General features: G+C 37.4%; 1 protein-coding gene across 1 annotated transcript in view; it reads left to right on the top strand.

Moving 5' to 3' along the window:
* The first annotated feature begins 489 nt into the window (after positions 1-489).
* The window catches only part of LOC106959929 (neurobeachin-like), a 36,564-nt gene continuing 21,909 nt past the window's right edge, over positions 490-15,144 (top strand). The window contains exons 1-7 of the mRNA XM_015052797.1: positions 490-605; positions 2,226-2,352; positions 4,011-4,130; positions 5,141-5,287; positions 10,558-10,755; positions 10,946-11,079; positions 13,111-13,219. Of these exons, the coding sequence (XP_014908283.1) occupies positions 553-605; positions 2,226-2,352; positions 4,011-4,130; positions 5,141-5,287; positions 10,558-10,755; positions 10,946-11,079; positions 13,111-13,219 (888 nt within the window). The 5' untranslated portion in view covers positions 490-552. The remainder of the gene's footprint in view (positions 606-2,225; positions 2,353-4,010; positions 4,131-5,140; positions 5,288-10,557; positions 10,756-10,945; positions 11,080-13,110; positions 13,220-15,144) is intronic.

Here is a 15,144-nt window from a genome sequence, read left to right as displayed (position 1 = left end):
TTCAACCAAAAATCAACGATTCTAACTATTTTTCAACGTTGATTTAACATCATGTGCTATCTGGGCATCTATATAATTTCCCTCTGGGATTAATGTTTTGCAATTGAATTTGAATTGCATTAAACATCTGGATGATTTGATTAAATTATCTCTATAGTTCTGGTGAAGTCAGTGTGTATTTTTCAAATTAAGAAGTTATTTCCTGAAAAACAAATTATTACTTGAACAATGTTTTTTTTACCATTATACCATTTTTTTTTTTTTTTACACCTGGATTTGACATTTGACAGTTCGTTTTATTGTAAAGCGCCTCAGTACATTTGTATTTTCTCCTGCAGAGGCTTATTTATATTTACCCAAGTCATTCTAGAGTGCTACTGTTGCAAAATATATATTCTGAATAGCTTGGTATGGAGGAACACCAAAGGACTTTAAATAGCTTTCCTGGCTACTTCATGACGTTTTTTATCATGTTTCTTCTAGGCAATTGCTTTACCTCCCATTGCTAAGTGGCCTTATCAGAGCGGGTTTACATTCAACACTTGGTTCAGAATGGATCCTTTGAATAATATCAATGTAGACAAGGACAAACCATATCTCTACTGGTAAGAGCACACCAACACACACTTGTGCTTTTTTATTTCACCTTAATAGTTTTGCTGTTGCAGAGGCTTATGAAGCGAACAGCAGCTTTATTGACAACGCCTTATTATGTCTGATGCTTTGTGACTAACACTGATTGTCTAACCAGTTTATGACTGAATATCGTATCCAAGGTTAAAATAGTTTTCGACGTTATTTGTCACACGCACATGTACAACGTCTTTATAATGTCTTTAGGAAAACGGCCTTGTTTTTCCCCAGATAATGCCACAAATTCTGATGTGGAAATGTAGTACTGCAGCTGGATTACTGAGGGCTTAAAGACACTGCGGAGGTAATCATTTAGATGTGAATAATTGCCACAAAGCGCTCGCATACCGGCTTCTGCTGAAGATTTAGGTAATTATTGTAAAAATCAATGATCCAAAATCGCTGCACTGTCTGGCTCCTTCTCTTTGTTTGTAGAAGAGCCTTTCATTAAAGTCAAAGAGTGTAATTTATGATGGCGAGTAAAAGAATCAGAGTGGACAGAAAAGGTGGAAAGATTCAACTCCCTGACAGGGAAGACTGATTAGGCAGAGATAATAGTCACTTCGGTCTTTATCACCTCTTGGCTGTCGTCGGCGTTTGGGGATCTAAGTGTTTTACCGAAATAAACTCTTCGTCTTAGTAGATCTCTGTTTCTCTGATGTGGCAAATCAAAAAGGGAAGAAGACATGGAGCATTGCACTAGCAAAGGTTTTCATATGTGCCTCCTATTCTACACTGACGGTCACAAAAGAGTTAGATCTGCCAAGCTAATCCTGTTTATGCATTGCTCTGAGTGCCTCGCAGCTCAGCAGCAGGCTTGTAAATAACCAAAAAAAAATAATTGCATCTTTAGAGGCGGACCGAGCTTCTCCAACAGAGTTTCCAAGCTCTGTGATAGAAAGGTGCGGAGATCCATATGTCTTTATGTACGAAACACAGCTGTGGTTGCATCCCTTTGAGGATGGGTCTCTTTGTTTCTTAATCATTACAATGGGTGTTTGAGTCGAGCGTAACAGCTTTAGGCCTTAAGACTGTAAAAGCAAATTTAGCACGTGTCAGCAGAATAAAAGATGTGCAAAAGGAATCTGTTTGCATCTGCATAGAGTGGCCTGTGCACTGTTTGTTTTTATATGCAGTTTGCACTTCCAGTCAAATGATCTGGTGATGTTTGATTGAAAAGATGAGGCAAAATATTACTACAACCATAATTATCATCACATAATTCAGATGCATGCAAGATTTACCTCCTGGAAGTGACACGCTGTCACGTTTTAAAATAATTCAAATATGATTTTAGCAGAAAACCCCAAAAAGCCCTCAGAAATTCTTATAAATTCTTCCCTTTAAAAACGGTTCTAATACCAGATTTCAGTTATTGTTTGGTGTATGCTTGATTTCAAATAGACAACAGTCTAAGTCTCAAAACGTAACTGTGCACTATAATGTACATTTTGCCAAAAAAAGAACACAGTGAATGACTAAAGGTGTAACTTACATAATTTTGTCTAATCTTCCTCTTAGATTTCAGATGGTCTAAATTGGCTTAAGATTCTTTTTGAGCATAAAATAAGTTTTGAAATGTTTTCTTGCAGCTTTCGGACCAGCAAAGGCATTGGCTATTCTGCACATTTTGTCGGGAATTGTTTGATTGTCACATCGCTGAAGTCTAAAGGGAAAGGCTTCCAGCACTGTGTGAAGTTTGACTTCCAGCCCAGGAAGGTACGTTTGTTTCGATGCTTATTTGAGTAGTAACTTTGAAATTAATACGTTCTTCATTGCAGTGGCATAGTTTTGGGCGCATTTATTCTTTAGAGAATAATAAACGCTGTTTTCAACTAAAAGGCGGTACCAGAGTTATTGAAATTTAAGCCTTTCAACCCATGTAACAATAACATTTTTTAATTTATGCTTTATTTCTTTATTCTCTTTCTGGATTCTTCTCATTTCTTTGGGGAAAGAATTTGGGGACTTTAATTAAAATTTTAAATAGGTAAAAAAGAAATAAAAACCTCCCCAGCATTTTAAGCATATTTTGTTGGTTGTTTTAACCCAGCAGTTTTTGCTACATTTATTATCACTTACCCTAAATCTATCTTTTTTTTTTTTAATTAGTACCGGTTTAATTGTCACCTGAGTTGTTTAAAACTCAGGAGTCTTACACGTGCAAATGTGGATTAGAGAACCAAACCTAATTTATTGTGGTGTGTTTCGGTGGTGTAGCTGTCCCTGTGGAGCAGAAAAACTCACCTGACACATGTGAAACAATTAGAGGCTTCGCATAACACTCGAGGAAAGCAATTTGTCTCATTCCAGGAGTCAAAGTGTAGGTTTTGTATTGTTGAAGCTGTTCAGAGATAAAGTGCATTAATTAACTTTTTAATTGATTTTTGGGTTCAGACATTAGTGAATAAGTGCGTTTCTAAATGATGCCCAGACAGCCTTCACTTTTCTGCTCAACCATGAATCTTCTTTAACACAATGTTACCTCTATGGGTCGACGGCTCCTTTCTTCAGTCGAGCCAATAAATAATTGACTCTGGTTCACAAAAGAGTTGCATGGTTTTGCCATCTATTCACTTCTAAGCAGTAAGTAAGTACAATTTAGGTTTCCTTAGGAAGTAGTCCAAATAAAGTATTTTAGAGTGAAGAAGCAAACAGTCCCCAAGTATTAAAATACATTTTTTCAAAATCAGTATCTACTGAATTTTATTTTCATTCACACCTAAATTGTGAAGTTCATATGTTTATTTTATCTTTATTGTTTTTTTCAGAACAAATGCATATTCACATTCTGAGCATCCAGATTATTTATGTTTTTTCTGTTTTTCTTTTCTTTTTTTTTAATTGGAGCTGCGTGGTATGTGGGGAAGAAGGCAACATATTGTTGCACATTGCAATTACAATTTTCAAAATTGAAATGTGTGATTAATCCACGTTGTTCTCACTTTTCCTCTTGCTTTTCCTTCAGCACAAATTTCTCACCACTTAAAATTCAAACATTTCTCATCTGAAATCTTCAGCATGTTTGTGTCGTGATGTCAGTGAAAGTCCATTCAACTGGCCATTTGCATTCAGAGCATTAACAAACAACCCCTGACATCCAAGCAGTCTTTTGTAATTGCAATATTCTGCATGCTGACATGTCCCCGATGACAGCAATTTAAAATACTGTAGAGCTCTTTACAAAGCTTAAACCTAAAAAAATCAAGGTTCAGAGTCACTCGGTAGCTTCTTTCCTAAAGATGGAGTCTAAGCACCCCTCTCCACCGTATTATTTCAATTGTGCAAAGGAAAAATGAGAACGGCTGATGTGGTTTTTGAAAATGAACACCTCTGGAGCTCATTTCCTTTCAATCTGACTCACTCTTCACCTCCAGTGGTATATGATCAGCATAGTTCACATCTACAGCCGCTGGCGGAACAGTGAAATCCGATGCTACGTAAACGGACAGCTCGTTTCTTATGGCGACATGGCGTGGCACGTCAACACAAATGATGTAAGTGCTCCTTACTTGTCGCACATTTTAACGCATGGTTGACAGGGACTTACACATTGACGCTTTGCATTTCCAGTCATTCACATTATGAAAGGCTAATTTTCAGTCCCTTAGCAAGATGACATGGTCTAGTTTCCATCCAGTTATGCAATTAGGCAGATTTTAATGTTGAAGATATATTTTTAAACATGAAGGCCCCAAAGAACCTACAGTAACACAAGACTGTTTTAAAATTGTATTACTTTTTTACAAAAGAAGGAATGAAGTGTTTTTTTTTTATGTGCGTTTTAGACTATCTGTATGCTTTCACACTTTTCAGTTCTGGAAATATTCTGCTCAGCTTATTGCAGATCTCTGTTGTTTTGCGGTGAAGATATTTTTCATTTGAGTGGAAAAAATCAATGAGTCATAATTATTCTGTGCAGCACGATATTTTTAATGTGCTGGTAACAGAGAATAAAGCTATTTAAACCAAGAATAGACATTTTACTATTTATGCCATAAGGATTTGTATAGTTCACAAATCTGAAGTTGACTTCTGAATATCCTGATTCATGAAGAGCTTTTTGACATCTGGACTAATTTGGATCACCCGTTTTTCTACATGTTTTGCACTTCTACTTTTTAAATGCAGTCTTTGTACTTGTTTCTAAGTATCATTTGTGTTACCTTTCATTTATTTCTACAGAAAGGAAAAAAAAAAACTAGTTTCGGTGGTTTCATTTTGATGGAATGTTGTAAGCTTTGCTGCTTACACATTTTAAGAAGAAACTAAGGAAATTGGCTATTGTATGGACATAAATCCTAATTGTAAAATAGTCCACATATTTTGCACTTCGCTGTGATCATTAATGTGGCTGCTGTTTTCTCTTTTCCCCCCTGTGATTCTGTCTGTTCTGAAGGTGCATTTTTCTAATTTACAGACTAAATTGCTACATTTTTTCTCTTTATGTAATAATCCGTTTGAAAATGTTCCTAACTGCCCTTTCCTTTACATTCCCTTCTTTCAGAGCTATGATAAGTGCTTCCTCGGGTCTTCAGAAACAGCCGATGCAAACAGAGTGTTCTGTGGGCAGCTAGGAGCTGTCTACGTATTCAGTGAAGCTCTCAATCCGGCACAGATTTTTGCAATTCATCAGCTTGGACCAGGCTATAAGGTATGTGCTTGTGGGTGACTAAATTAGATTACATATAAGCAGTCTGAATCATCCATCCATTTGTGTAATCAATGAGAAGCGCTGCCCCGTAGTTCCTTGCCTTATGTCCTGCTTTTCCTGCCAGATAAACGGCTGCATAAATTACCTATTCCTTGGAAATAATAGCGCGGCACGCTGAGGGAAAGCTGCAGGAACTCGGTAAAGCGACTCAGTCCTGAGCCAACTTATATCAGCTGCAGCAATGCTGCCTAAAAAGCATCAAATCATGAATGTGAATAGAGAAACTTTGACTTGCCGTAAAAGGAGCTGCAAATAATTTTTTTCACACTGTGACAGTTTTAGCTCGTTTAATATGAGGTGTAATTCAACGTTGTTTTATTTGTTTTTAAATGTCTGCCAAGATTGTTCAGTTTACTTCTTCTCTTTACACTCTCATTTTTACCCCTGATATTTGGAGAATTGAGCTTCTTTAAACTCAATACTTGCACCCTGTTATAAAAAGTCAATAAAAGGCACTGCAAAACCGCCTCCAAACACATAATGTCTCACACAGTTTATATCAGAGGGGATTGTTTTGACGCTGAAATGTCTGTTTTGTTACTAAAGCAAAAATAGACTCTTTAGCAAAAACAATGTTCTATACTTCATCATAACTTTAAAAATGGATTATAGGTATGTAGGCCTTCCTTTCATTAATGGGATCGTCCTTTTTTTCCTAGTCTATTTAAAACTGCTTCCTGAATGAAGAAACCTGCACTACATTTTCCTTTTGTATTGTAATGTTAATGTTAAAGTGTTACATTTATTTGTTAAATCAATACAACGTTTGCACAGATGACTTAAATGTGAATCCTTTGATGGAGAAAGTCGGGACGTTCCTCAAAATGTTGTCTATTAAGAGTTGAGTTGGTGAAATCTAGTTTCAGAGATATATAGTTTTTTTTTTTTTTTAATATGACTTTCAGCCAAATAATGTAAAACCAAGCAGTGTTTGAACTACGCACTATTACTTGGGAGAAAATGAGGCAATTGTTCAAAATTCTGAAGTGATGACCGGGGTCCATAAAGAAAATTACCTGTAAGTGATGGAGCTCTGATAAGTAATGGAGAATATAATAAATCTAGCCTAGTGGGTTGCTATAATTAGGAAGTTGTCCAGCTGTCAGGAATCCTTCCTGTTTTAATTAAGAGCTGCAGGGATATGCGTTAATGCAGGAGATTACAGCACGCATTTACTGCTGTACATCCACAGTTTGGCTCAGTCTTTGGAAAGAAACCTCTACACTGATGTGGGAGTATTTTCTTTTTTTTTAATCTCTGCTTACCTCATCTGCGTTTGATCTTTGACACGCTTTCTCTTGCTTGTACAGTGCTTTGAATGCAACTGTAACTTCTCGGGCTTTTCTGAACATATAGATTATTGCTTCAGCGGGTCAACATTTTCTTGCATTCTATGATTTGTGGCCATGAAGCTCAAAAAAGCTGTCTGCAAAATAATCTACAAGTTCTCTTTAAAATTCCGCTTGCTAGACTTGATTTTGACCTGGAAGACTTCTGTGCATTTCATTATGAGCATATTTACGGCTGTGTCTTTGCATTTGTTCCAAGGATGTAGAACATCTTTAGAAATGTACTGACGATTTAAAGAGAAAATGTTGAGAATATGTGTACTAAAATTGACAGAAGCGTGCTTAAAAATATTCTTCACGATATGTTGCTGCAGTTTTCTTAGAATGTATTTTTATACCCCAGAGAGTTTGATGCTGCTGATCTACATGGTACAATAAAATAAATATCAACACTTTAAAAGACATCTTTACTTGTAAATTCTCAATCCGTCATAAGTTTCCACTGGCAGATTTGCTGCACACTAAGTATTAATCACTGATTGGACTCGTCAAAGCAATTAAGCCATGACTTTGCATGTTTTCAAATGATGCACTTGGTTATTTCTATCCTTACCCTCTATCTCTGTTGCCATACGTGGGCTACAATAGGCAGATTAGCCCTCTGAATTTGTGCCAGCGCTGCTCTGCAGAATGCACCACAAAGTGCCGTAGAAGAGACCGACTTGCACAGCTGTGTTTCTCCTTTCAGGAAAATGAAATGCAACGTCAATGTAGGCTACGGATCAGAAGGTGTAATCTATAACCCTAGTGCAGATACAGAACAGCCATGACACCAGAAGTTAAAAACAAAGAATAATCTATACAGAGAAAAAAAGAAATCTTTAAATGAATCTGATTGACCAGGTTTATTATCCTTTGCAGGAGTTCCTGTTCTGGAAGCTGAATCTTGCTTATTTTTGCTTTAGTTTCTATGTTTACAGTTCAATTTGCTTTACTGTTAAGTGATTATGATTCTGATCTGATGTGTCTCTAATGGTTCTGTGGGAGGCTGAATCTACTTGCATCTAAAGAGCCTAAAACACTTTACATCTGCAAGTATTGACCTAGTTTTTTGCTGGTATGGGAGTAATTGTATTGTTTTATTCCTAATTAGGGAGTTCATTAAGCCACCTACACTGGGACTGGTAATGTCTTTTTGAATATACATTGCAGTAGTGAAAGCATATATTTTTTAACAGTTCTTGTTATACTCAGACCACAGAAAACACTCGAGGTTCTGAACCTTTTCAGTGCTCGCCCTTGCTCAGGGATGGCCTTTTGCTCTTGGAGCAAAAGGGAGAACTGTGCCCTAATTCTTTTATATGACTGGCTGGCCTGTGGAATGATGCTGTCATGGCACAAGGTTTTATAGTCAAAACCCATGCGATCTTTATTTTCACACTGCGGCACTGCCCGCACAGAAGTGGAAGCGCTGGAGCTTGTTATTTTTGGTCACTTGGGCTCCATGAGTAAAAAACTACCCAAGGATGTTAGAGACTACATGATGAGATGCATAATAACTGCTGTGTGGACTTGATCATAGCAAATGAGGAGAATATGTATATGTATGTTTTTTTTTTTTTTTACGAACAAAGTAAGAAGCGGTGTAGCAGAAGTTGTAGTTCATCCTTACTGTTTCTGATGTTCTTTACTGGAGAAATATGTGCAGGGATGTAGTGCTGGGTGATGGCACCCATTGCTCCGTTCATGCAAGTAGATGTTTCACATTAATACACATTAAATGAGCAAGAACTTTGTTTGAAATGGTTTAAATAGCAAATGAATAATTTAAAATTCTTTTGCTAGTAACTTAGTTAGCTTTTCTTCCTAAGACTAATTAACTTGTCACTGAGCACAGCAGCAGTATCAAACGGTTATTTGCATTTCTCGCGATTCATGTTTCATTAAATCGTACGAACGCATAGAACTGTCCAACCATTGTTGAATAGCAGATTAATTTAGGATGTATAAAATGCAAAGAATTTAGTTAATCTCTGAACATGCCCATCAGAATTTCCCGCTGGTTTTCAGATTTGACTCTCGGGCATGCTTAAATTGGGTTTTCAGCTCCACGCTCCGACTTCAGAGGTAATAACTAGTCACCGCAGTTGTTCTTGGTTAAGTTTTCTCTCTTATACAGGGTGCTCCCAAAATACTCATAGGTGTTTCTTCTTATTAGCTCAACATGACAGGTCATTAGTTTTTGTGTTTTATTTGTATAGTTCATGCCAAATCAAAGTACCACCGGTGGTTAGAATCCTGGGAACATGGACCCCTATTGAAGTACTAACAGTCTCAGCCAGCAGTCCTCTTTATGTTTTTACTTCAGCTGAAAATGACAGATTTTGATGCATTTTAGGCAGGTGCGCGATGCTCTGAGAAGCTTTTTATTTTTTTTACAAATCTTCTGGGACCATATGGTTGTTTCCTCGCCGCAGAGCTCTATCTCTCTCTGATCACCACATGCTTGCTGCCCATAATTCTGAGAAAGATGGAAAACATTTCTCACATTCATTAATAATTCAGCTCTACTGATTAGAGGAATCGATTTAAGTATTAAGCATGGTCCATTCTCACAGCTTTGACAGATTATTTTAGCTCATCTGTCAACAAATAATTGATTGAGTAAATTACGACTACTCTGTCATTGATAAGCAATTTGTTATGTTAACTATATTAAATCTCTTATTGAACCATTAACTAGCTGGACTCAGGCGATCAAAGTGTCTTGAGACAGCAGAAGGTAATAAGGCAATGGGCAAATCTGAAATATTAAAAAAAAGGGAAATCCCCCACTTGCACTGTAGAGATAATTAAAAGTGGCATCATAAATTAACCAGAAGTTTGATGGGGCAAAAACTATTTTTTTCTCTAAAAAGGACAAATGACTTGATTTAACTTTTGTAGTTGTTCCCTCTAATTGTCAGGTTGTGAAATGACAGTAATTCAGGACTTAATTGCACACGGCCAGGTTTTATTTGATTGTGTTTTCAATCATATCTGATAACCCTTAATTTACTTGTTTTGCACAAGCGTATTTAAACCCTAAATGACCCATTCAGTCCTAGCAGGAGAGTGAAAATGCCCACGTTCAGTTGGTAGCCATTTCAGAGTGAGCACACGAGAACTCACAGTGACAGTGCTTTGTTGGATACAATTCAAGAAAAAAGCTTGGCATAAATGGTCTAGTTAAATTAAAACAAGTAAGCAATCATTTAAGATTTCAAAGGAACCTTAATGCATTTGGTCAGGCTGTGTTCCTCCTCATCATTGCTCTCTGTAGTAGAAGCTGCAGAAAACCAAGTGATGTTGATCCAGAGAGAAAAAAAGGGAAAGAGAGCAACATAAAATATTTAGCAACATAAAAGAGCAAAACGTACTTTGTTTTTGTAAAATACATGTTAATCTAATTGGTGTGATGTGTTTTTAGAAGATAAACAAGTGAGATTACATTTTTTTTTTTTTTTTTTGGCAGAAGATAGTGACATTAAGGGGAAGTCATGAAATGTTGCACCTTACACAACTTCTTTACGCTACTTTGCTGGTTTCCAGTTAATTGTGCCAAGAATGGTTTGCATCACTGAAATGGTAAATTGTGTTGCACTTTGTGGCTGATTACACTAATAAAGATTGATAAAAATTAAAAAAGACAGTTCTAATCAGTGTAGAAATTGCATTTTCAAAATGTTGCCTTTTTCGCGCAGCTTTGATCAGCTCTTTCTCAAATAATTTTTTTCCCATCAAGTCATAATTAAGATAGCACCACAGAGAAAGTGATAAGGGGCTTGTGCAGAAAATAACTTTGCATTTTGTCCCGTGTTTCCTTTTATCTCCTAATTCCCTGATTTGCTCTAGTTTTTTTTTTTTTTTTTTTTTTTGCAGAGTACGTTTAAGTTCAAGTCGGAGAGTGATATCCACTTAGCAGAGCATCACAAGCAGGTGTTGTACGACGGTAAAGTGGCAGGCTCCATCGCCTTCACCTACAACGCCAAGGCCACCGACGCACAGCTCTGCCTGGAGTCCTCCCCTCGTGAAAACGCCTCTATCTTTGTGCACTCACCGCACGCCCTTATGCTTCAGGTCAAATGCATTACTCTTAATCTGTACACACCACCTGAGGCGATGATGAATTCATTCATGATTTTTTTTTCTTTCTTTTTTATTCAGTCAACATGAATATTGTTTTTATTTTTTTAAATTCTGACTTTGTCTGTTCGCAGATATTGTACCAAACATGGTATTTGTTTCTGTTTTGCTTTTATCCTCACAGGATGTGAAAGCCACAGTTACACACTCCATCCACAGTGCCATCCACTCTGTTGGTGGTATCCAGGTACTCTTTCCACTTTTTGCTCAGTTGGACTTTCATCAGTCGAAGGACAGCCAGGTGGAAACCACAGTCTGGTAGGTTAATATGTTGTGTTACCATGCAGAGCACAACCTCGTTTGATGCAGTAGATGGTAAACACTTGACACTATGGCAGGTGACAAAGCTCTCTGGTTGGATCTGTTGATGGCAGGTTTCCCTCCAGCGTTCTTTTAGGAATAGTTTGTGCAGCTGTCTGAGTCTGAACAGCTCGTTTCTGGGTCTTTACAAGGGAAAAGAGTTGCAATAATTTATTTGCATCTAAATTATTAAATTGATTAAAGTAGGACTAGGAGTATCTCATGCATGTCGATTTGTCAGAAGAATATTTAAAAATGTCCCTCCAAAGTAGCATTAAGTAGCTGTTGGACTTATTGCAATGTACCCCATTTAAGCTTAAAATTCTGACTAGTAAGGGCTTCTTGACTGGTTTGTAACTGGATTGCAAAAACTTGTAACCAGTATACGAATATGATCATCCGTATACTGTTATCTTTGATCAGTGTACAGTTGGAATTTAAGAAGTTCTTGATTTCATGCTGGCAAGATGTTGCATTAAAGTCTTTTGTTTTCACCATAAAACTAACCTTTCCTACATCTAACCAGTAAGTTGTTGTGCTTAGACGTATGAAAAAGGGAAGTCGCATAATGCAAAGCACGCAGCAAATATTGCTCTCAGTACCTATAAACCGAGGCAATTGAGCAAGTAATCTGTTAAAGAAGTTTTATTAGTCTGAATCCTGTAATAGTGTTTATAAAGCTGTAGTCCATTTTTCATTATTATCTCTACTCTCATTCCTCTTATCCTGAGCTTGTCTTCCCAAAGCTTTGCGGTTTGTGTGCTGCTTGGATTCTTAGCTCTGCTTTAATACTGCAATAGTTTAATGACATGAATGGATGCAGGAGTGGCCACATAGGAGCACAAATCCCTGATCCCCAAAGCTCTCTGCCTCCAAAGACTCCACTCCTCTCTGCTCTCCGTCCCTCTTCTCCTCTCGCCAGCGTGCGTTCCCCTTTGGTTCACAGTGTGCACCCCTACCAAACACGGCACTTTGTCGTTGCTTTAAGACTTAGTCCCTCTAAAGCCTGCTGGGCATTGGAGTTCAAAGCTTTTTCAGCAATTAACTTCCTATTTGGCCTGAGGGTTTGCTGTTCCCAACAGCATGCACAGATAGTGATTTTTTTAAAATATCCTTTTAAAAATAATTTTCTCTGATACTTCCCGTTGCCAACCTGAATGCAAAGCAGGAGTGAAAAGACATCAGTCAGCCGTGTTCTACCACACTGGAAGAAGGCTGGTTACTTGTTAACTACCTGGAAGCACAAAGTTGATTGTCACACATTTCTATTTTTGCTTTGCTTTGTTTGTAATAGCAAAGGTGAATTACTGGAGAAAAGGGAACTTCGAACTGACTATGCACCAACATACGAGATTGCACATCAGACTGGATGAGTATGCATTCTGTGTGCACACTATATGGGCGAGTCTGTGCAGGAGTGATTGTGGCCTTGTTTTTGTTGAGCTGGAGTGGAAACCATTGGAGGATGTGCGGGAAAGCCGATTAAGAAGTGTCACCGAGCACCACTGTCTTTCAGCCAAAAGGCTTCAGCAGAAAAGCTGTACAACAAAGAAACATTTTCTTCACTGCAACGCCTTGGTCCTTTGAACCCCCCACTCCCGTATGAACACACACGCACACAGTCTGTTAGAGTTCACCTCAAAGACCTCCCCTTGCTCCCTAGAGGACTCATACAAAACCCCAACTTTCTTTTCTGAATTTGAGAGGGATAAAAAGGCTGGGCTTAATTCCCCAGCTGATTGCTGACCTCCTCTGAAAATGACCTTGTTGTTTTCCCTTGGCTGCACTGTCTTCCCGTGCTGCAAGAGTTAATTTATTATCCTTTTGCTATTTTTATCACTGCAACAATGCAAATGGAACTACCACAACAATCAAATTTTCTGTATGACTATATGATTTAATTCCTGCTAAGAAGTCTTGTGAAAGCCGTTGAGTTTTTACCTTTTCTTTTCTTTTCTTTTTTTTTCTTTTTTTTTTCTTTTTTTGCAGTGCCACTCTCCTAGCCTTTTTGGTTGAGCTACTGAAGAGTTCTGTGGCCATGCAGGAGCAGATGCTGGGAGGAAAAGGCTTTTTAGTGATTGGGTACCTGCTGGAGAAGGTATGGAGCCAATCTCATCAAAGTTTCACCGACAAACCCATTAAGGGTCTATATCATTAAATTAAAATGTTAATGAAAAGTTAATTTATCTCAGCCATTCAATTGATTAAATGTGGAACTCGTATAATGTGCAGACTTTAACAAATAGAGACATTTCGAGGCTTGAATTACTTTTAATTTTGGTTATTGAGATTTACAACTGATTAAAATTCGAAATGATCTTCCTCATGAAATCCGAATATTAGACCAATTAGATTTTTAGACAAGCCACACAGTAATGTGTCAGACTACTGATTTGACAGTTGTCTCCTAAACAGCATTTGAGTCTCACAAGGAAAATAAAACAAAAAAGCTGTCTGTTTAAGGTGCCACATCCAAACATAGCACTGGAAAGTTAAGTGGAAGGAAAAAGTGTGGTAGAAAGTGTGCACATACTATAGAAAGAGCCACTATCTTGATTGCAACTATTGTAAAGCAGTTGTTGCAGTCTTGATACAATGCTTGATTGCTAACCAAGCATTAGCAAGAGAAATTTTGATGGTCTTCATCTTAAATGTATTGATGCAGCAATTCATCCAAAAGAAGCCATGACCAAGTAACAAGTGCTTCCATTCCACGGATTTCCTCTCTACTGCGAAGTCCACATTTATTAAAAATATTTTATAATGTCAGAACTTCTGAGAAACTCATTTTCAGCTAGCAGTTACGAAGCAAGTCACAAAGTAAAAAGGAAATAAACTTTAAAGATGTATCTTATATGTCTGTGTAACAGCAAAAGGTTTGGATACTTATGGACACATTTTAAAATTATTACTCTTTTTATTAAAAACATTATAGATTCTTATGTAGATAAAAAAAAAAAAAAAACTTGATTTAAACAGTTAAAAAATAAGCCGAAATGGACAAATATTGGAAAACGTGAAGCGCTTTTAATTATATACAGGTTTCACTTTTTGAGTTGAATTACTGTAACTTTTGCATTACATTCCTTGTTTATTGAGGTCCTCTATTTCTCCTGAATTCATATCAAGTTCCAATTTAAAAAGTCTCACATCAGCTTTAAAAATCTCTTTTTGCACATTTGCTTTCATTAAAGTGTTTGAACGATATGCGATTTCATGTAGGCCAACAGTCTGCGAGTTTCCAGCTGAACACCCTATTTGCTATCTCTCATTGTCCAGGTACGCTGTGTCTTGTCTGCGTCTTGTTCCATCAAGGTGCACAGTGTCTTGTCTGTACTCTCAAAGCCCTGTCAGTAGTCTAATCTTCCATTGCCTGTGGCAAAGTCCTGTATGTTTCTTTGAACCGAACAGAGGAACATGTCCCCCACTTTCTGCATCAGTCTTTATTTACCCATTTTGTGATTCAGATCTAGCAGCCAGCATCCCCAGAGTGCTGTCTCTTTCAGAGCACTGAGATATGACTCCACTTTGTCACTCAGTGACTCGCCTGCCTGCTGGCTTCAGATGCTGTAAACTAACAGCCAGGCATAGTCGGCACCTGAGAGCTGCCGTTTTTTCTCCCTTCCCTCCTGCTGCCAGGTTTCACACTTTCACATATCACACCATCTGTTCATGATCTGTTTATGCCACAACTTCCCTCCTCCTTTGGCCTTCATTTTCCTTCCTTCCCTCCTTTCACAAAGTCCCCACCTGGAATGACAATAAGCACCAGGCGTGAGTTGTAATGGCACTTGTCACATGCAAAATTGCCTGTAAAAGTGTCCATTATATCCTTATTTCTTGTTTTATTATATAATAATGAGATAAACTAGCTGAGTAGATCAATTTCTCACCAGTGTTATAATGACAAATTGATACTGCAGTATTTAAGACTTGAGACCAGATTTTTTTTTATATATATATATATATATATATATATATATATATATATATATATATATATATATATATATATATATATAT

The sequence above is a fragment of the Poecilia latipinna genome, unplaced genomic scaffold (genome assembly GCF_001443285.1).
Source record: "Poecilia latipinna isolate Pla-1442-1.1 unplaced genomic scaffold, P_latipinna-1.0 Scaffold1134, whole genome shotgun sequence".
Lineage (NCBI taxonomy): Eukaryota > Metazoa > Chordata > Actinopteri > Cyprinodontiformes > Poeciliidae > Poecilia > Poecilia latipinna.
This window is presented reverse-complemented; position numbering and strand designations above follow the sequence as displayed.